Source organism: Maniola jurtina, chromosome 4 (genome assembly GCF_905333055.1).
Source record: "Maniola jurtina chromosome 4, ilManJurt1.1, whole genome shotgun sequence".
Lineage (NCBI taxonomy): Eukaryota > Metazoa > Arthropoda > Insecta > Lepidoptera > Nymphalidae > Maniola > Maniola jurtina.
Window position 1 is genome coordinate 6,291,401 of NC_060032.1, and position 21,602 is coordinate 6,313,002.

The 21,602-nt window shown below is 38.4% G+C and overlaps 2 protein-coding genes across 2 annotated transcripts; both read left to right on the forward strand.

The window, feature by feature from the left end:
• The first annotated feature begins 89 nt into the window (after window positions 1–89).
• On the forward strand, window positions 90–7,170 carry LOC123864701 (eukaryotic translation initiation factor 2A). The gene is made up of 12 exons (XM_045905318.1): window positions 90–260; window positions 341–482; window positions 1,417–1,552; window positions 1,865–1,944; window positions 2,054–2,232; window positions 2,930–3,084; window positions 3,440–3,524; window positions 4,169–4,342; window positions 4,894–5,071; window positions 5,509–5,762; window positions 6,267–6,442; window positions 6,923–7,170. Exons 1-12 carry the CDS (start codon window positions 236–238, stop codon window positions 7,046–7,048), a joined length of 1,710 nt encoding a protein of 569 aa, XP_045761274.1. The 5' UTR covers window positions 90–235; the 3' UTR covers window positions 7,049–7,170.
• Window positions 7,171–10,713: 3,543 nt separating this feature from the next.
• On the forward strand, window positions 10,714–20,999 carry LOC123864700 (MFS-type transporter SLC18B1-like). The gene is made up of 12 exons (XM_045905317.1): window positions 10,714–11,278; window positions 11,947–12,187; window positions 12,651–12,724; window positions 13,083–13,299; window positions 13,806–13,896; window positions 14,345–14,579; window positions 17,132–17,230; window positions 17,322–17,417; window positions 17,814–17,985; window positions 18,549–18,744; window positions 19,466–19,974; window positions 20,784–20,999. The coding sequence occupies exons 1-12, from the start codon at window positions 10,986–10,988 to the stop codon at window positions 20,862–20,864; spliced, it is 2,304 nt and encodes a 767-aa protein (XP_045761273.1). The 5' UTR covers window positions 10,714–10,985; the 3' UTR covers window positions 20,865–20,999.
• The last annotated feature ends 603 nt before the right edge of the window (window positions 21,000–21,602 follow it).

Here is a 21,602-nt window from a genome sequence, read left to right on the forward strand (position 1 = left end):
AGGCTGTGATATGAATACAACATGACATACATAATTCTTGATCTTTTTATAATCTGTCGGCCAGAATTACAGAATCCCCCAGAATTCTTCAACTGTCAAGTGTCAACTAAACTAACCTATAGCGTGTTTTTGACGTGTGGTCAAATAAAACTTTCAATTTAAAGAATTCTTAATTTTTTAGAAAGATATGATTAAATTAAGCTTGTTTTAAAGTAAAACCTTAATTAATTTCAAAATGAGTGCTACTCCATCCATCGCCGGTAACTATGGATCTATTACTTAAAGAAAATAATACATATCTTATAAACTAAATTAGGTACAAAAGTTTTTTTTCTTACAGGTCTAACAAATCGCAATTTATTTCGAATCCAATTTCAAGAACCATACGAGGAGATAATACTCAGAGATGAGACGACACCGAATATACGCAGTATTACATTTAGTCCTAAAGGCACCTACTTAGCTTACAGGACAGATAGAAAGTGAGTTATATTTAGGGTCTGTTTCACAACCTCCAGATAAACTTGTTGTTGTTTCTTGGTTTAGTGGCTTTTTGTTGCGCCACCACCGCACAATTTACTTCACCAATGTCGCGTCAGATAAACTTATCTAGCGAGTAAATTTGAAGTTAAGACAGTTTTGTATTGGGAATCTGTTAAAATGTCAAGTTTATCTGTTAAGTTTATCTGGCGGTTGTAAAACAGGCCATTATACTTCTGTTTCTGTACCTACCACTTTCTTTACCCTATTCACTTTATACATTACTAGATAATGCCCACTACTTTGTCGGATTGGATTTAGGTTTTTTTTAAATTCTGTAAGAACTGTTTGATTTCTGGGATAAAAAGTTGTCTGTCAGTTTCCGGGATGCAAGCTACCTCTGTAACTAATTCCATATAAATCGGTTAAACGGATGGGCCTTTACGAACCCAGTGGGAACTCTTTGATTTTCTCGGATAACAGTAGCCCATCATCAAAATCGGTTGGTTGTTGGCCCTGAAAAGCTAGCAGACAGACGACGGACACACACTTTCGCATTTATAATATTAGTATGGCTCAGGAAAGTAAAGCTAGTTTCTGTGCCATGTAAACACTGTCAAGTACTTTTGAAATCAGCTTCTCCACAACCTGCTTTATTCATTTCCCGATTAACAAAATTCGCTGTCAAATGTTTCTTATCAGTCTAAGCATAAACCCATCCTTATCAGGGGCTGCCATTTTTTCAAGCACATGTATGTGTCAAAGGATACATAAACCTTGCACCATGCACCAATATTGATGTAGTCTGTTACTATGTGTATGTGTTACACACACAGGCATACCAATTTGGTTTAACTTTTTAAAACAAAATAGAGCTTTGCCTATCTGAAGTTTGATAAATATAATATGTTTGCTATAAATATATCAATATTTTAGAGCAGAGATAGTTAAATGTGCTGATTGGTCGGTGGCAGCATCAATCGATGGCAACTACAAAGAGATGTTCTTTTCGCCACTGGACAATTACTTCATTGTATGGGAAATGTTTGCTATAACTAAGGATAATCCTCAGGTAAGAAAGTATGTTGTACATACGAATTTAAAAGCCTGAAAAAAAACTTCATTCTTCATTTGAAGGGAAATGAGAGATGAAGGAACTCTTCAATTGACTTAAATCACTCGCATTCAGTGCAGTGTAAGACTGCAAGTCCTAACACGTGAAGACTACCAAAAAGTACATTAACACTTTTTGGTCACACATAAAACAACATATAATATGCATATATAATTTTTTTTTTTACTTTAAATAAAAATAATAATAATTGAAGTCAGTTGTTTACTTTAAAAAATCAAATTATTAATAATTTCTATAACAACTTTTCAGGGTAAACACAACTTACATGTGTTTCGATCAACAAATGGAGAAAGAGTTGGAGCGTTTATCCAGAAAAATCAGATTGGATGGTGAGTGTTTTGAGTTATTAGAGTTATCTTAAAGTGACCCTTTAAAATATTAAAATAATAGTTACTATGGACATATAAATTTTATGAAATTTAATATTTTCTTGCCCAGGGAACCAAAATGGTCATCCGATGAAAAGCTATTTGCAATGCTCGTAAACAACAGAGTCGTCATTTATGAGGATGTGAATCTGGATAGATACACCCAGAGCATCCAGGCTGAGAAATTGCAGTCATTCAGCATATCTCCGAGTACAACACCTGCATACTACTTCTCAATATTTACTTTAGGTATGAAAATATTTTATTTTCAATTAGAAAAGAGTATGTTTAGTTCATTGATCAGACACATATTAAACACAATATACATTTGTGCTAATGAAATGGCTGAACTTGGCTTAATGTTGTGGATACCAAATGTAACCACAACATTGTTATTATGTTATCACACTCTCTCATAGATAATTCAAATCTAGTAAAGGTTGATCCATATCTAACAGCGCGGTGTCCGACATCTCGCTCTCTCACGGCAGTCGACTACAGATAGCATTAGTAGGTATTTGTTTCGAGTAGATATTAGGAGACATTTATCTATACATTCGCAGGCATACTATATAAATAGATAGTTATTTTTCTAGGAGACCTTTATCTAAACATTTGCAGGTATGCCATACAAAAAATAGAGTTATTTTTTGTGCTGATTCGAATGGCCCTACTGAGCGAACCGGGAACTAAAATTAACACTTTCTGTCAAATAGTTTTCATGTTGACACTATGACAGATGTCTCATCACTAAATAAATAAATAAAAATATTTTATTTGCCAAATTGTTCCAACATTGAGTTCCAAGTATGGTCACATGACGCTCACTGCTGCTATCAGCGCCAAAATGGCGAAAATCAAGTTGCTTCAAAAATCGGTTATCGCAGGTCCAGCACACAGCTTTATCTTCTACATATTTAGCTAATATTAAATAAAAACTTTTTAGGCAAATCAGGTCAACCATCCTTCTGGCGTGTATTCAAATACCCCGACTTTGAAGTATCACAGGCACTAGTGAGCAGGTCTTCTTTTCAAGCTGATAAAGCTGCTTTCTATTGGAATAGACGGGGGACCAATGTCTTTGCTATGACACAAACAGAGGTAAGTAAACAGTAGGCTGTCATTTTAAAGTACCTTTCTTGCATGTGTATTTCCTAACACATATTCATCCCTCATTCATATATTACTGTAAATTGAACAGTTGAAAAGAGCAACCGCCGAGTTTCTTGCTGGTTCTTCTCGGTAGGTACGGCATTCCGAACCAGTGGCAAATTATTTTGACGATTCAAAAGCACTTGTAAAAGTCTACTTGAATAAAAATCTATTCTATTCTATTAATTTATCATCAGTCATGATTGGTCAATCTAGAACCCATCCTCTAAGTACTCAGACAAAATTAAAATATTTTGTCGACATGTGTGTTGTTTTTGAAAAATTGTAATCTGTCCTGTTACAGGTAGACAAAACGGGTAGTTCTTATTATGGAAAACAATCATTATCTTACGGTGATGTAAAGGGTAATGCTGGGAACATGTCCTTCAGTAAGTACAAAAGTTAACATTAGTTGATATGAAACTTAAAGCCTGCTCTTCACTTGCGAGCGAATTTCAGCGTGAAATTTCGTGAAAGATAGTTGGTAGTTGTTCGCGCCGTTCACGGGCATATATTTTATTTACAGTGATGTAGGTACTATAACCATAAAGTCAATATTTACGCTGTGCTATTAATGTTTTTATTATTGCAAGATAGGCTTGCGCTTGATGATAATCATGCTTAATGGAAAGCAATGATTAGGTCTAGCTTGGAGTGCGCTTGCCTAGATGCCTATTACCTTCCATACAAGGGTGTTAACTCTATTACTAAGCCTCCGCTATCCGTTTGTCTGGCTGTCAGCCGGCTGTTCTCGTAAACCGTAATAGGTAGAGTTAAAATTTACACAGCATGTGATGTGTTTTTATTGCTGCTATAAAACAAATAATAATGGCCGCCATGATTGGTTGGTTTTTTTAGCACTGAATGTAATAAAAATGCCTTGTATATTCTATAACTTTAATAAATATAGGTACATAAAAAAAATGAAAATTAAAAAAGTTAAAAGTGGTATTTCTTGTATGATGGGTACGGAACTCTTCGTGTGCGAGTCCGACACACACTTGACCGATTTTTTATTGTTATTGTAAATTAGGCAAGGAAGGTCCGATCCACGCGATCGCATGGAACCCAGGCAACTGGAACGAGTGGGCGGCGGTGTACGGCCACGCGCCCGCTAAGGCCACGCTCTTCAACGCCAAGTGCGAACCGCTCTTCGAGTTCGGCACCGGCGCATGGAACGCGATCTACTACCCGCCGGAGGGAAATAATATCCTTTTAATATAGGTTTGGGTTTAGGTTGACGTCCTATTTTACGGATGCGCGTACCCGAAGGATGCCAGTGGGACCCTATTAATAAGCTTCCGCTGACCGACTGCCTGTCAGCGGGCTGTATCTCGTCAAGCGTAATAATTAGGGAGTTGAAATAAAATTATATTGCCGCTACGACAGCAAATACTAAAAATTTCAAAATGGCTACCATGAAAATAAAATATAATATAATAACCCCGTGGAAACTTTATGATTTTCCGGGATAAAAAGTTGCCTATGTCAATTTCCGGGACGCAAGCTACGTCTGTACCAAACATATAAATCGGTTGAACAGATGGGCTTTTTTAAGAATCCAGTGGGAACTCTGATCTTTCGGGATAAAAAGTAGCCTATGTCCTTGCCCAGGATGTAAGCTAACTCTGTACCTTTCATCAAAATCAGTTAAACCGTTGAGCCGGGAAAAGCTAACAGACACACAGACAGACACACACACTTTCGCATTTATAATATTAGTATGGATCGGTTAATTGTTCCTTAACTCCACTGCACTTATCCTCCTCGGCGGTTTCGGTAACATAGCAACGGGACACATTTCCGTGTGGGATGTGCGCGGGTACAAGAACATCGGGCAGTGCTCCGCGCCCGACACCACGAGCTTGCAGTGGGACCCGCGGGGGGAGACCTTCCTCACCGCGACCACGTACCCCAGGCTTACCGTCGGCAATGGGTAACTTAACGCTTAAGGTCCACTACACGGGCCTGCCCGCGAAATTCCAATTTAATTTGGTTTTTCGCAATTTGTAAACTAATACGACAAAGTAAGCTTATGGCATACTAATAGCGCCAATGGCAGTATCATCTCCACAGGTTTATGTAAAAATATTTATTTGAAAGTGTTCAGTTTAAGAAATTAGTCCAAATAATGAGTTTGACGTGAGTTACTCACAAATTAGTCGATACTCGAAAATACTAGTCTAAGAAAGGATTTTTGAAAATTCAACCTTTAAGAAAGTGAAATTGTTGCTTGAAATTCGTGTAGTCCACGCGGACGGAGTCGCAGGTATAAGCTAATCATGTTAACAAAATACACGATGAAAATTTAGGTACATGTTCAGAACAAAATCATTTTGTTTTATAATACTACATATTAACTTCATTTCACAGATACAAAATCTGGCACTATTCTGGCGCACTAATACACAAGCGTGAATGTGTGGAAAAAGAGAACTTACTCTCAATAAGCTGGCAGCCCGGCACGTACCCCAAGAGTGAGTTATCGAGGTCTGCGCCTAAAAGCATAGAAGATGCCACCCCTAAGGCCACAGGGGCGTACCGGCCGCCCGGTGCGAGGAACCGCCCCTCCACCTTCACGCTGCATGAACACGAGAAGCCTCATCGACCGGGACAGACTCTTGACGGTATGACATGTGAAATATTGGTAGCTTTTTATTCTGTTTGTTGAGGTTATTAAAGTCTGTGCCTAAAAGCACAGAAAATGCCACCCCTATGCCGTACCGGCCGCCCGGTGTGAGGAACCACCTCGTCGACTGGGACAGACTCTTGACGGTTTGGTATTCGAAATATTGTTAGATTATTATAAATCCAAAAATGTTTCAGTTTGTATTACTACTTAGTTATTTATCCCATTACTATCCATCCATACTAATATCATAAATGCGGAAGTGTTTCTGTATGTTTGTTACTCTTTCATACATAAACTACTGGATGGATTTGGCTGAAATTTGGAATGGAGATAGATTGTATCCTGGATTAACACAGGCTGCTTTTTATCCCGGAAAATCAGTGACTTTCCACGGGATTTTTAAAAACCTATATCCACCTATAACCACGGGAACGAAATCGCGGGCATCAGCTAGTGGACTATATTCTATGCTGTAACTTAGCAGATCTAATTTTCGCAGCCGCACCATCAAAGCAAGCTATAAAACAGAAAGAGAAGAGAGAAGCGCGAAAGGCGCGTAAAGCGGAAGAGCGCCCCGAGGACGCGTCCCCCGCGCCGCCCGCCGCCGCGCCGCGAGCGCCCTTCGTCTCCACAGGGGACCCGGAGAAAGACAAGAAGATCAAAAATCTTAATAAGGTAACTATTCATCATCACCATCATAATCAACCCATTGCCGGCCCACTAGAGCATGGGTCTCTTCTCAGAGTGATAAGGGTTTACGCCATAGTCTGCCACACTGGTCCAATGCGAATTGGCAGACTTCACACACCTTTGAGAACATGGAGAACTCTCACGCATGCAGGTTTCCTCACGATGTTTGCATGAAAGCAAGTGATATTTCATCGCTTAAAACGCACAGAACTGAAAAGTTAGACTTCCGATTAGGAGTCGGACGTTCTAACCACTAGGCTATTACAGCTTCTACTAGGTATTGCACTTTTGTTTTTTTAGACTTGCGATAATCAAGCTTGAGAAAATCGTTCAAATTATTTCAACACTCATGTGCAACACTGCAAGTTAATGACGGAAAGCGCCATCTATTTTCCTAAAAAAGTGCCAAAAAATGTTTCATATGAGTCTTGTTCTGTACCTTAATTCTACTCTCTTTTTTTGCAGAAACTAAGCGATATAGAAAAGTTAAAGCAACAGAAGGCGGCCGGCAAGCAATTGGAACTCAACCAAAAGGCCAAGATCGACAGCGAAGCCGCACTGTTGCAAGAATTAGCTCAACTTAAATTATGATCTAATACATAATTGTACGTTAAAAAAAAATGTATAATATTTAAATTTTTGTTATTGCGAGATAAGCTTGCGCTTGACGACAATCATGCTTCGTCATCGTCATCCCATTACCGGCCCACTACTGAGAATGGGTATCCTCTCTAAATGAGAAGGGTTTTGGCCAAGTCCGGATTGGCAGACATACAATAAAAAGCAATGATAAGGTCTAGGCTGGAGCGCGCTTGCCTAGAAGATTTATGTATATATTATGTAAATGAAACAAATTTATATTATATAATAATTTTTTGTTGCATTTTTAACCCTAAGTTTAATCAAAGCGTCGGTGTTATCGCAAATTAGAACGGATCATTGTTTAAGTAAAAAATATTACGATTACCCCTCATGGGTTAAAGACAGTTCTGTCATAACTTGACGTGTGTAAAGGCGAAAACAAACTATCAGACGTGTCCGTAAGCTGCGGCTGGCAGCCGCGACAGATAGGTGTGTACAGACAAAAACATCCAGCGGATCAGAAATTTATCGGACGTCCGAGTGCTCAACGACCGCTCAAGTCTCAAGATTACGTCCGCTACTTAACAAGGTTCTCTCCGTCACTAACTCCATACAATCGTAGTTCCAATTTCATTTGAATATTAAGCAACCAAAGTCCATGAAATTTTGCAGACATATTCTAGAAACTAATATCTGTGCCTGTGGTGTTTTAGATTTTTCTGAAAATATGTAGTTATAAAATTACAGAGGCTCAAAGATTTGTATGTGAATTTTTAAGACCGTGTAACTTTGAAAACGAATATTTTCACAGAAATCTGGAAAACCACAGGCATAGATATTAGTTTCAGAATATGTCTGCAAAATTTCATGGACTTTGGTTGCTTAATATTCAAATGAAATTGGAACTACGTTTGAATAGAGCGAGTGACGGAGAGACCCTTCTTAAGTCCGATCAGTTCAGTGTAAATTTTATTATCCAGATACCTACAAGTCGCGGCGCTCAACCGCACTTTGGCTGCGTTTTTGTACGAATTCAACTTGTGCGAATATGTATCAACAGACAATCCAAGTATTGGATGCCAAGAAAATGACATCATGATTGAAAATGTAAAAGCAAATTTTATTGAAAAATATTTTTTTACTAATCTAGGCTAGAGCTGTATTTTTTGAACATTGTATTCTAGTCTCCAAAACTATTAATGTAAATTGAAAACTATATTGCATTTTGATTATGTGGCTCTCATAAAATGTTGATGTTACATAGAAGTACAGATCATTAAAATAAAGTTAAAAACTATTGAATATTTTTTTTATTTACCTACTTGTCATTGTAAACGCACCTTGAGAACGCGGAAGTGAACTTAGGTCTACAGGTAGGTACGCTGGAAGAAATGTGCCATAAAAAATGACGAGTTTGAAAAATGACGGTTTTTGTGCCGATTGAAAGTGCCTCACGGAGCGTGCTGGGAATTAAAATGGATACTGTGTTAAATGGTATTCGTGTTGACACTATGTTGATAGATTCTCAACAGTAACATTTAGTTCTGAGTACGCTCGCTCGAGTATGCACGCAAGATAGCGAAAATCAATTTGCTTCAAAAACAGGTCGGCAGTCGCAGGTCCAGCGTAGTTGTATTGACAAAGGTCAGTGGTAGGGAGACATTTGTAGAGTTTAAGACTGGTTTAGACGAACAGGATGATCTTAAGGAAGTCGTCACAGCAGACTTCTCGACTGATACTGCAATTGCTTGTATACAGTATGGCATATTGGGTATTTTAAATTAAACATGTACTTGAAAAGAGCAACCGCCGAGTTTCTTGCTGGTTCTTCTCGGTAGGAACGGCATTCCGAACCAGTGGTAGATTTTTTGACGATTCAAAAGTACTTGTAAAAGTTTAATTGAATAAAAACAATTTGAATTTGAATACAAAGACGACGCCTTATGCTAATTGCACATTACACAATACAAGCCAAGCCGCATACAACGAAATTATTCATTAGTAAAAAATTGACAGTGCCGACAGAAAAACCAGTGGTATTTTTTGGATTTTTAAAATAATTTTACTGAAATATGACACTAATATTATAAAGGTGAAAGTATGTGTGTATGTTTGTTACTCTTTCACACAAAACTACTGAACAGATTTGGCTAAAATTAAGAATGGAAATAGATCATACCCTGGATTAAAATAGGCTACTTTTAACCCCGAAAAGTTAAAGAGTTCCTAAGGGATTTTTAAAAACCTATTTACACGCGAACGAAGTCGCGGGCATCAGCTAGTCAGAAATAAAAATTTCTTAATTTGTAAATTAAAACCATTGATATTAGTTAAGTTAACTTTTTACACTATCGGCACTCTGAGAACTAGTTATACTTATTAACATTAGCATGTGGGTACTGCAACCTTAGTTTTTCCCGTCCCAAAATCGTCCAACGTGCCTAAATTTTTCAATCCAAAAATGCGAATTACGAATAGGTTCACAGCAGTCTCTAGGCAGAGCGACGCGACATCTCTCATCTCCCTGGTAGGTATTGTAATGCTTTTTTAACCCCCGACCCAAAAAGAGGGGTGTTATAAGTTTGACGTGTGTATCTGTGTGTCTGTGTATCTGTGTATCTGTCTGTGGCATCGTAGCGCCTAAACGAATGAACCGATTTTAATTTACTTTTTTTTGTTTGAAAGGTGGCTTGATCGAGTGTTCTTAGCTATAATCCAAAAAAATTGGTTCAGCCGTTTAAAAGTTATCAGCTATTTTCTAGTTTTCTTGTAGAAAAGAAGGTTAGATAACCCTTAGGTTCATAATATTCAAGTGTCAATTGACAAATGTCAAGCTGTCAAGATGGACGTTGCCTAGATATACATAATTATTTATTTGAAAATGATTTGTCGGGGGTGTTGAAAATTTTTAATTTACACTTGTCGATACCTGATACCGATGATTGTGCTCTGACAGCGATACGTGTGCTGTAAATATACAAGCAGCGATTATAATATTGTAGTAGGTACTTTTCTAAATACCTAGAATCTAGATAGTCAAAAGTAATATTATGTTACCGATACTGATTTACTAAACAAATTGTTTGCAGACTGTAACTGTGCCGCGACGTGCTCGTCGATGTAAACCAAACAAAAAATTTAAATATTGTTTAAAAAAAAAAGGTGCATGAGACGCGTCTGACCGTGAAATTCTAATTTAATTTGGTTTTTCGCACTTTGTAAACTAACACAACAAAGTAGGCTTATGGCATTTTAATTGCGCCAATGCCAGTATCATATTCACAGGTTTATATAAAGATATTTACTTAAAAGGGTCCAGTTCAAGAAATTAGTTATAGTATCGACTAATTTGTGAGTAACTCAAGTCAAACTCATTATTTTGACTAATTTCTTAAACTGAACACTTTCAAGTAAAGATTTTTATGTAATCCTGTGAAGATGATACCGCCATTGTCGGAATTAGAATGCCATAAGCCTACTTTGTCGTACTAGTTTATAAATTGCGAAAAACCAAATTCATTTTGAGTTTCGCGGGCAGACCCGTCTCATGCACCTAGGTTATTATCATCTGCGAAAGGAATAATTCTTTCATGCCCAATCAGCCAATCAAAAAGTTTTGTGTAACTACCTACCTTCAATAAAATTTGTTTCCGTCAGGTACCTAATAATTCTTTAATTTGCGTCAATTTAACCTGGATTTAACAATATCAGAAGTTTAATAATACGGGAAAAATAGATTATCGCACCAGATACAGACCAATAACATTATGTAATAATATGCTCCCCATCCTTTCGGAAGTTGCTATTTACACTCGATAAAGATATTGATAAGATACGGAAGGTAGGTAGGCAATTAATAGTGGCTCAGTCGTATAGTGAGTAGTGACACTTGACGATAACGTGATTATTTACGGATTATTTAGTTCCAGCGTATTAATTGTTTATAATGAACAGTGAGGATGCCGATGAGAACTCGCGTCTTTTAAACAGTCCGGATGAACGAAATAGAGTTCCAAGAGTGTATGGGAATAGTGGTGCAATGGCGTCTTCGTCCGAATCGATAGTGTTTGATAGTAAGCTCATGAAAACCTCGACGCATAGTGATGAGCTTGCCGCCACGTGGGGCGGTCGAGGTTCCCTTCCCGACTCGGGAGCTTCTGGACGGCTTAGGAGAGCCCGTTCGTGGTCTGGCGGCCCTCCCGATGACGGCGCCTCAGAAATTCGGATATTGAGAGAACGGTATGTTTAAAGAACTTTCATACTTAGTTTGAACTGTGAAGCGTTTATTTTAACTTAGTTCTTATCCCTTAGTAATGGTTTAGGATAGGAATCCCTTAGAAATGGTTTAGGATTCGAACTTTTGCTTCGTAACGGCAGTGTCGAGAAAAACAATTCAGTTATTTTTTTCTCCAGTGGGTACTTTCACCAGCACAAACTAGGTAGATACCTAGTTCGTTATTTACACGGTAGAAATAAAGGTCAAATTACTATTTTTATAATTTTAGAATTTCGCTTTGATTCGCTGCAAACGTGGATCGAAATTTAAGGGATAATTTTTTTTTATCGTCATCATGAACAACCCATTGCCAGCCCACTACTGAGCGCGGGTCTCTTCTCAGAGTGACAAGAGGTTAGGCCATAGTCTGCCACACTAGCCCAATGCGGATTGGGAGACTTCACATACCTTTGAGTACATGGAGAACTCTCAGGCATGCAATTTGCTTACAACGCACATAACTGAAAAGTTAAAGGTGCGTGCCCGGGATTGAACCCCCGACTTCCGATTAGGAGCCGGACGATCTAACCAGTAGGCTATCACAGCTTTTTTTAACTTTTATTTTTTTTACTAAGGCAAAAAAAAGTAAAGTTAGGTCTGGAAAAATGTCTAACGTCGCTAATATCTCTAGGTTAGTGCGTACGCAGGCCAAATTACGTCCAGGCGCGGTACGCCACCTGTCACGCCACCAGCGCTTCACCCTGGCGTCGCTGGCCCTCGTGGACTTCATGAGCTTCTGTTCCATGAGCATTATGGCCCCGTTTTTCCCCAGAGAGGCCACGGAGAAGGGCCTCTCGGAGACCATGTGCGGCATCGTGTTCAGCTTCTATGCGGTTGTTATGTTCATCACATCGCCGTTTTTTGGTAAATATGTAAGTGTATTTAAGGTAATTTAAGCATTTTTTTCTTAAGCACAATAAAATAATAGGTACCGACATAACTGTACCCATACACCCCAGTTCAGAGATGCTACTTTGACCAGATTTACTTAAAAAATATTATTTAATCGTAGGGTGAGGGTGTATATACTATATAGGTAGGTACTTAGGTAGGCCTATCTGGTAATTATCGCTCAATTTATAGTTAATTATATTCCGAAAAAAAACCAACTACTTAATATTTATAATATACAATTATTTTTTCATGAATATGCGCGTTTCCTGCAGCACGACTGTGCCTATACCTGCATCTGGGTTATATGCCGTTATATTTACCTTCGTATTTTCCGCTATATGATTCTTAATTTTAAGTGTAGTCGACCGTTAATCTAAAAGGCGAGCCTGCTAATTCGTTCGTACCTATTTAAACTTTTTCAACAGCATTCATTGTTTGCAGCTACCGGCGATAGGAGCAAAGTTCATGTTCACAGCAGGCATGTTCATGGCTGGCTCATGTAATGTCATATTTGGGTAAGTTACTCAAACTAATAGGTACATAAACGTATCTATTTTAATTGCCACATCTCTCTGCATGCCTAATCTTCTTTATTTAAGTATCAAGAAATTCTGCATTCAGAACTGCTGTCAAATCTTTCTTTGGTATGCGCTTAAAAAGTTGGCTAAATTTCAATTTTGAAAGATTTATAATGTTTATCTAACCGTTTTTGCATAAATTAATCCGTACCCTAGATTTGTTCTTCTTAACTACTTCAGTGGTGTTCACAGTTATCCTATGTACCTACTCGATCTCCCGTAAGAATCTGTATCGGAGAGTGCGAGACATTATTGCTGCATTACCTATCTACTTGAATTTTTTGAATTTTTACAGAACCTTGGCATTAGTGGAAGATCCCACAACATTCACCGTGCTATGTTTCGTGGTGCGAGGTATGGAGGCGCTCGGAGCTAGCGCGTACTCCACTGCCAGCTACGTGTTCGTGGTGAACGCCTTCCCGGACAACATTGGCTCAGTGTTGGGCATCCTCGAGACATTCGTCGGCCTCGGCATGTCAGTTGGACCCGCGATTGGAGGCCTTTTATATTCGGTATGAAGTTTACTGTTCGATATTTACCTACCTACCCTAGATTTATGTTCCTTATCAGTGCATCAAAAAAACAAAATCTTCGACCAGTGCGTGAAAGTGATTACGTATGGAGACAGTCGCCAATTAATGGGCCTTATAGGAAAGCTCAAAATCACTAAGTAGAAGAACCAGAGTAACTGACATAGCTTCAGCGGGAAGTGGTAACGGGTAGGACACAGTTTGAAAAACCGATAAACGTTGGGGTCCCAAGGTGCCTGGAATGGTCCGCACCGCAAAGCACAGCGTTTGAAATTCCCTCAATAGGTGGACAAACGACATCAAACTCGTTGGTACATATCCGATTGACTCAACAAGTTCTAGCTAGTCTTTCGTTCGAAATTCGAATAATGGAAGCGCATCGGATTTAAATATGAACCTAATTACCTACTACTTAATAAGGAGACTACTGAATTAATCTTTAAATTCAGGGTTCAGAAATATTTTAATTAAATGTATGTTCCAGATAGATTGGAGGATTTGGGCTACCATTTTACAGTCTTGGAATCATAATGGTATTGACAGTTCCCATCAACTACTTCTTGCTGGCAGACTGTGAGGGTATGCTTTATTGATCAACATTTTTACCTGTTGCTATTTATAATACAACATCGTTAACGCTAATTTATAATATACTAATCTTACTTGTACACAATTTTGTTTGCCAAGGTCCCGCTGTTCTTCTTCTATCGTTGCATTTTCACATCTTACAACTTTTTATTATGACTGTGTAACATACCCTATGTTATGCTCTAAACAGATTTAAAAAAAGGAGGAGATTTTTCAATTCACCGGAATCTTTTTTTTAAATAATAAATACTTATTTATTATTATAAGAAACCAAAGGAGTAGGTACGTTTAAATCCAGGTTAGCCCGCTTCCATCTTGGACTTCATAATCACTTACCACCTAGTGAGATTGTACAAGGGCAAACTTGTATCTGAATAAAAAAGGAGCAGTATTCCATCGGCCTATCAGTAGTTAACCTGTTTTATTTTCACTCTTTCAGAATTCGTATCCGGATCAAAAACAGCCTCCATATTGAGACTCTTCCAAATACCGTCCATAATAATCACAGGTCTCGTAATTGTCGTTGTTTCTAACACCTGGGCCTTCCTTGATCCCACTCTTGAGCCGCATTTACGTCAGTTCGGACTGTCAACGAAGCAAATTGGATTAATATTTCTACTGTTCTCAAGTTTATACGGAATCTTTAGTCCTATTTGGGGATGGGTCGCAGATCGGTAAATATTTTTTTAATGTACCTTCTTCTCATAATTTCAGTGATAACCTACCGGCTATAAATTTTTTGGGAAAAAATTCAATATGGCGACTGCACGGTACTATTTTCAAATGTGTTTTTTTTCAGGACAGTCATGTTTATAGGGTTCCATATACCTCAAAAGGAAAAAAGGAACCCTCATAGGATCACTTTGTTGTTTGTCTGTTCGTCTGTCCGTTGGTCCGTCCGTCCGTCGTGTCCGTCAAAAAAACTTCGGTACTTCCCGTTGCCTTAGAAGCCCTAGAATCATGAGGGTATGCGGGTCTAAATTATTCAAAATTATTCAAAAAGGTTTGCATACAAGCAAAGTCACTCTGCATAAAGCAAAAAATTATTAATTCTGATAATAAAATTAAAGCAGCTTGGGATATCATCACGGATGAAACTGGGAAACAAAAAGTGCATAACAATAAATTGGAGCTAAAAATTAATAACCGTATTATTGACTCCAATATTGAAATTGCAAATACATTTGAGAATTTTTTCCAGAACATTCCAGTCATCACTACTAGTTCCCTTAGCTCTTCACCAACAGAAGCCTATGATCTTCTCAGGGCCAATGTCACTGAATGCGGTGTGTTGTTTAGGTTTGAATACGTTACTCCATATGACATTGTTAAAGTGTTCAAATCTTTACAAAGCAAAAAAACCGGAGATCTGTGGGGAATATCAGTAAAAATAATTAACAATATTATTGATATTATTGCACCATATCTAGCCTTAATTTTTAATGAGTCTGTGGATACAGGCGCTTTTCCAGATCTCATGAAATGTAGTAAATTGATACCTCTTTTTAAATCGGGTAGCAAAAGTGACCCAAACAATTACAGGCCAATTTCAATTTTGCCAACACTGAGCAAGATATTTGAGAAAATCATGCTCAACCAACTGCTTCAGCATTTCAATTTAAATAAGCTACTCCATTCTGAACAGTATGGCTTCACTAAAGGTCGATCAACAACCGACGCGGCCGCAATGCTGTTAAAGCATATATTCAATGCGTGGGAGGGGTCACAGAATGCCATTGGTATTTTCTGTGATTTATCCAAGGCATTTGATTGCGTTGAGCACGAGACTCTTTTAGTTAAATTGAGCCACTATGGAATCAAAGACACTGCGCTTGGTCTCATTGCGTCCTATCTTAGTGATCGTATTCAAACAGTATGTGTGAATGATGTGAAGTCATCCGGATCAGCCTCACTAATGGGTGTTCCTCAAGGCTCTATTCTAGGTCCTTTCATGTTCTTAGTATACATAAACGATTTACCATATGTAGTCCAAAATATTTGCGATATCGTACTATTTGCTGACGATACGTCTTTGATTTTTAAAGTCGATAGAAATAAGGACAATTTTGACGATATAAATGGTGCCATATCTCAGGTAACTCACTGGTTTACTGTAAATAATCTACTTTTAAATGCAAAAAAAACTAAGTGTATTGAATTCGCACTGCCCAATACTAAGAACACAAGTAACATTAATTTAATGATAAATAATGATATTTTGGAAATAGAAGAGACTACTACATTTTTGGGGATAACCTTAGATGCGAAGCTGCAATGGGGCACCCATATATCAACTCTTGCTGGCAAACTAAGCTCTGCTGCTTACGCGGTTAGAAAGATTCGACAATTAACTGACGTGGAGACCGCAAAGATAGTATATTTTGCTTATTTTCATAGTATTATGTCTTATGGAATCTTAATATGGGGTAGAGCGGCAGATATTGGGAGAATTTTTGTATTACAAAAAAGGGCAATACGCGCAATTTATAACTTAAAACCACGCGATTCACTTCGAGAAAAATTTAAGGAAATAGGTATCCTTACCGTAGCCTCTCAATATATTTACAACAACATAATTTTTGTAAGACAAAATATTCTTAGTTACAAGAAGGTTGGCGATCTACACAACAGGCTGACTAGACACCGTAACAGGCTTGCGACTCCTACGCTCCGTCTCAGGAAGGTCCAAAAGTCATTTGTGGGAATGGGTATAATCTTCTATAACAAAATTCCTCAGTCAATTTTGGACTTGCCTTTACACAGGTTCAAAAAATCTATTAAAAATATGCTCCTGAGAAAAGCATATTATACTATCGAAGATTATGTAAATGATAAAAAAGCGTGGATTTGAACTTCGATTCGCTCCAGCAATGCGCAGGACTTCAATTGCTTGTATACATGGCATAATATTGTATATCAAATCATTGAAAAGAGCAACCGCCGAGTTTCTTGCTGGTTCTTCTCGGTAGGAAAGGCATTCCGAACCAGTGGTAGATGCTTTTGACGATTCGAAAGAACTTGTAAAAGTCTAATTGAATAAAAACATTTTGAATTTGAATTTGAATTTAATAGCACAAGTAAATGGAAAAATCCAGAAACTGTGTATTTGTGGTTTGTGAAACCCTTCGTGTACGAGTCTGACTCGCACTTGGCCGGTTTTTAGTACGACTGCTTTGTAAGACTATTTATTTTTGTTCACATTACCTTTAACTTTCCTCACTTCCAGGGTTCATAACCACTGGTGTATGATGGTATGGGGATTGTTTCTCTCAACTATTGGCCTATTACTCCTTGGTCCATGCCCATTTATACCCGGTCTTCCACGGTAAGAAAAATATTTTGGATTTCCTTGATAATATGAATGTGTATCTATTTATAGTTTGCCACTGAACGTACGGAACCGTTGTCTTTTCCAGGGACTTATGGTTGGACTTGGTTGCCCTTTCCATCTTAGGAGTGTCAGTTGCCTTAACACTTTTACCTACATTTCAAGGAGTTCTGACTAGTTCTATGTGAGTACTTAAATACTTATAAGTGCATTTTACAGTTATTTAAAGCTTAATGAAACTACCTCCTAAACTTTTACTTAATTTGGTACCGATGTCCATAAGTATAGGTAGCTTGATATTGCATTTGTATCGTAATATTACAAAGATGATCCGTAATACATATTACATGATGACCTCCCTGGCACAGTGATGAGTTTCTACTAGACAAAGCGTCCAGGCTTGTTTCGCCAGCCAGTTCCGGCTGAATTAGTAAAAAATACTGGAGCTTTTTACCCCGTATTTTATTTTCGTAAATGCGGGTTTCTGCATTATCATGCCCTGAAATACGGGGTAACCCGTAAAATACGGGGCATCTGCTGCGCTGCTGCTTGTTTTCTTGATCACTACGAACCATTTCAGTTACGAAGGTGGATGTCCAGAAGCGCTAGCGACGTACAGCGCAGTGGCGGGAGTTTGGTCGTGCTGTTACTCGCTGGGCGAGGTGCTGGGCCCTGCACTGGGAGGCGCCCTCGCCGAACGATATGGATTCCCGCTATCTGCCACGCTCTGCGCTTCTGCTTGTTTTATAATGGTAAGGTTATAAAAATAAGTTTTTAAAAAACAGGCCTCCCGGGCGCATTGGGGAGCGCTGTGGTCTTAGAAGTTAGAGATGCAGGTTCGATTCCCAGCAGGAACAATTTGGGAGAATATATACCTAATGTCTAAATTGCCTAAAGTCACCAATTATCGTAATGGAATATTTTAGTAAAGTTCCCGGGTCCGATCCCGGCAAGGGATAATTTGGAAATTTCTTATTTCTAATTTGTCTCTGGTCTGGTCTGATGGGAGGCTTCAGTCGTTGGTCATCGGGTTAATGTAACCTGTAATTTTTCGGAGTATGTGCATTTTAAGCAATTGAACATCACTTGCTTTAACGGTGAAGGAAAATATTGTGAGGAAATCTGCATACCTAAGAGCTCCCCATAATGTTCTCAAAGGTGTGTGAAGTCTGCCAATCCGCACTGAACCAGCGTGGTAGACTGTGTCCTAAACACTTCTCGTTCTGCGAGACCCGTGGTCAGTAGTGGGCCGGTGAAGAGTTGACAATGATTTACATTAACTAACAAATATAATATCTTAATTATTTTCATCCAGGCCGTGGTTACGCTCACATTCTTTTCACTGCGCGAGTCATCAAAGTGGGTAGAAGCAGAGTCCGCCTCGAATTCAATACCGGACACTGACTCCACTTGGAACAGCAACCATTTCTGCAGGACACGGAGCGCGCCAGCGAGTCAGCTTGCCGAGAACTCTCCCCTTCTAACGCCTTGTTCATGTGCTTCTAAAACTGGTAACGATGCCTATAAAGGTTCAATCTACAGTATGTCGTGGCGGCAACGCACTCTGGCGTGAGGTTTTTTTTTATCCACTACAAGTTAGCCCTTGACTGTAATCTCACCTGATGGTAAGTGATGATGCAGTCTAAGATGGTAGCGGGCTAACCTGGAAGGGCTATGGCAGTTTTCATTAAACTCATACTCTTTTGGTTCGCAATACACCTGATTTGCCCTTCGATCGTCACCGCAAAGACGCCACTACAGAGTCAGACTAGTGTGTAGTGTGTAGTGTGTACTTTCTAATAGGTACTGTTCGCGTATTCGTGTAAAATGGACATGTTTCTGAAGACACTGAGGACTCTGACTTGCCAACATTGTAGTTTTACTACCTACTTAGTTGGTTATATTACTAGTTGGCACTCTTAGAGATCTTAGAAATTATGTATGGATGTTCTATTTCACGATGACCGGTCAGCCTTGGTTGTAGTAGTGAGTGAGATTTGCGTGCGAAACGTAAACCGCGTCGCGGATGAAACTGAGCGCCACGCACATTACGAGTATGACAATGTTCACACAAACATAGCCAAACGGTCTTCGTGAATGAAATATTATATAACATCTGTACTTAATCCAAATATGTAGTGCACTGTTTTGAGGTTTTCAAATGTTTTGAGATAACGCGAGATAAAACATTACGCAAATGCACGGCAATAACCTATACTTGTATTTTTCCAGCATATTATTTATATGGAAACCCACCCACCAACCAAATGTTTTTCCTGCACAAAAAGGGAGAAAAAAGTGGCTCAGCTAGCATAGCAGATATTATGGCATATTTCCTCAAATTCGAATACTTGACAGATGTGTATGTGAGAATTAGAAAATCCCGTAATAGATCCAAACCTAGATCATTACCGAATAGTGATCAGTTATATCAAAATTATCTTGGGAACAATGATGAAGAAGAAGAGAAAAATGAAAATTCTAAGGGTATTATTGCAAATGGAGGATCCAAAAGCAATGAAGACAGCTACTGCTCTTACATAGATAAAGCTATATTCGGTCCAGTGATTGATATGAATGATGAGAATGTTATTATTAAGCGCAACAATAAGGGCCTCGTCGCAAAATTAGTGACACACGAAGATGTGAAACGGCCATCAGATGAGATCATTGAACATAACCTCCAAAAAGTACACTTCTATGAACAGAGTCCTGAGTGTACCACACTTGACGATATTTTTGTAAGTTTTCTTCATTTTCACCACACGCATATTAGTTGTAATTTATATAATTAGGTATCTGCGCCTAGGAAGGTAGAGTAGACCAGGCTTATAGGAGGCTGAAAATGTGTGCGTGCTCTTTCGCATGGCCTTTAAAAGTATCAAATATTTTAAATGGAAATTTAAAGAAAATTATTCAATGACACCTCATTTGCTATATAATAGTCCATCGACTTTTATTATTTTATTTCTTCAATAATGGCGTGTATCGGGCGCCATATATTTTTTTTTACACTAATTTGGTGTTTTTAGTATCAATCGCAAGACTAAGATATCAGTTAGTGCAAAATCATTAAAGTTTGACTAGTTTAGTTTTTAGTGCGCCATGAAACTTTGAACCCTTGAAAATCGTAAATGGTCATTTAAATGAAAAATTATTCTAAGATCTTATTTCATTGATAGTCCATCGACTCTCAGGACTCTGTTGTTGACATAATTATGGCATCTAGAGGGCACCATGTTGTTTTGTCCTTTAATAACTTTAGTAGCACTTGCAAGATTAAGACAACTTTCATCCTGGAGACATCGATGTATATGGATTAGCCTTTCCCATACAATTCCGTCCGCAAAAATACGCTTGAATCTTACGTCATCGTCATTGACAAAGTCAAGAGACTTTTGCAAATTCTGTTGACCTTTTGAGCGCGGTTTTTATCTTCGAAGGGCCCAAGGTCATTTTATGCTAAAAAAAATTAGCTTGAAAAATCGCGGATATCAAGCAGCTAGTGATAATAATTATTTTAGTGTACCTATATTTTGTATATTTTTAGGATGGTTGCGAATGCCGCGACGACGTCACGTACGTGAGGGGAACCGTCACAGTGTCTTCCGCAGGAGCCTGTGAAGTCTAAATTAATTCTAGCATCATTACAATAATCTAGTCTACGTTTTTAAATTTTAATCTAAGTAATTAATTTCATAGTGTAATTTAATAACATAAAGATTTTAATTCAGTGATAATTTTAAATAAATAACTTCAACTTTTTTTTTTTTAATTTTTAATTTTCCCTCGCCTGGCGGTTTCGAAAAGCAAAAATATTTCGCACATCTCACAATCACCAGGAAAGTAGCATAGTGAAACGGGATAATTTGTGGGAAAGAGGGACGACTTGCAAATGTTCGTATGTTTGGTTTGCGCAACTGCGCAGAAAAGGCACCGGTTTTCACGGATGCTGCATGATTCACTTCCTTGTAAGTCATGTCTTCCGAATAAAATCGACCTCCGCTGACGATTTCCCGACATACATTGTCATGGTTGCCTTGACCGTTGTCCACTCTAAATAATTTTCATTTTGAAAGTTTCCGATTTTGTACTTTGTCGACGTCATACTACAGGCTGCTACGAGCTTAAGGGGCCCTGCTACGAGGCTACGACCTATTGAAAATACAGTTACCAGAATATCATAAAGGGAGGGAAGGCTGTACATCCACTGTTCGCGGTCTTTGTTAAAGCTTAGGTAAAGCAACGATCTTTACGACTGTACTGTAAAAGGCTAAAGCCAAAATAGTATATTTCATTACAAGTGCGGAAAGGCTGTCATTGCAAAGAGTTCCGACAAATGTCTACCCGAGCCGAGGCGTAGCTGAAG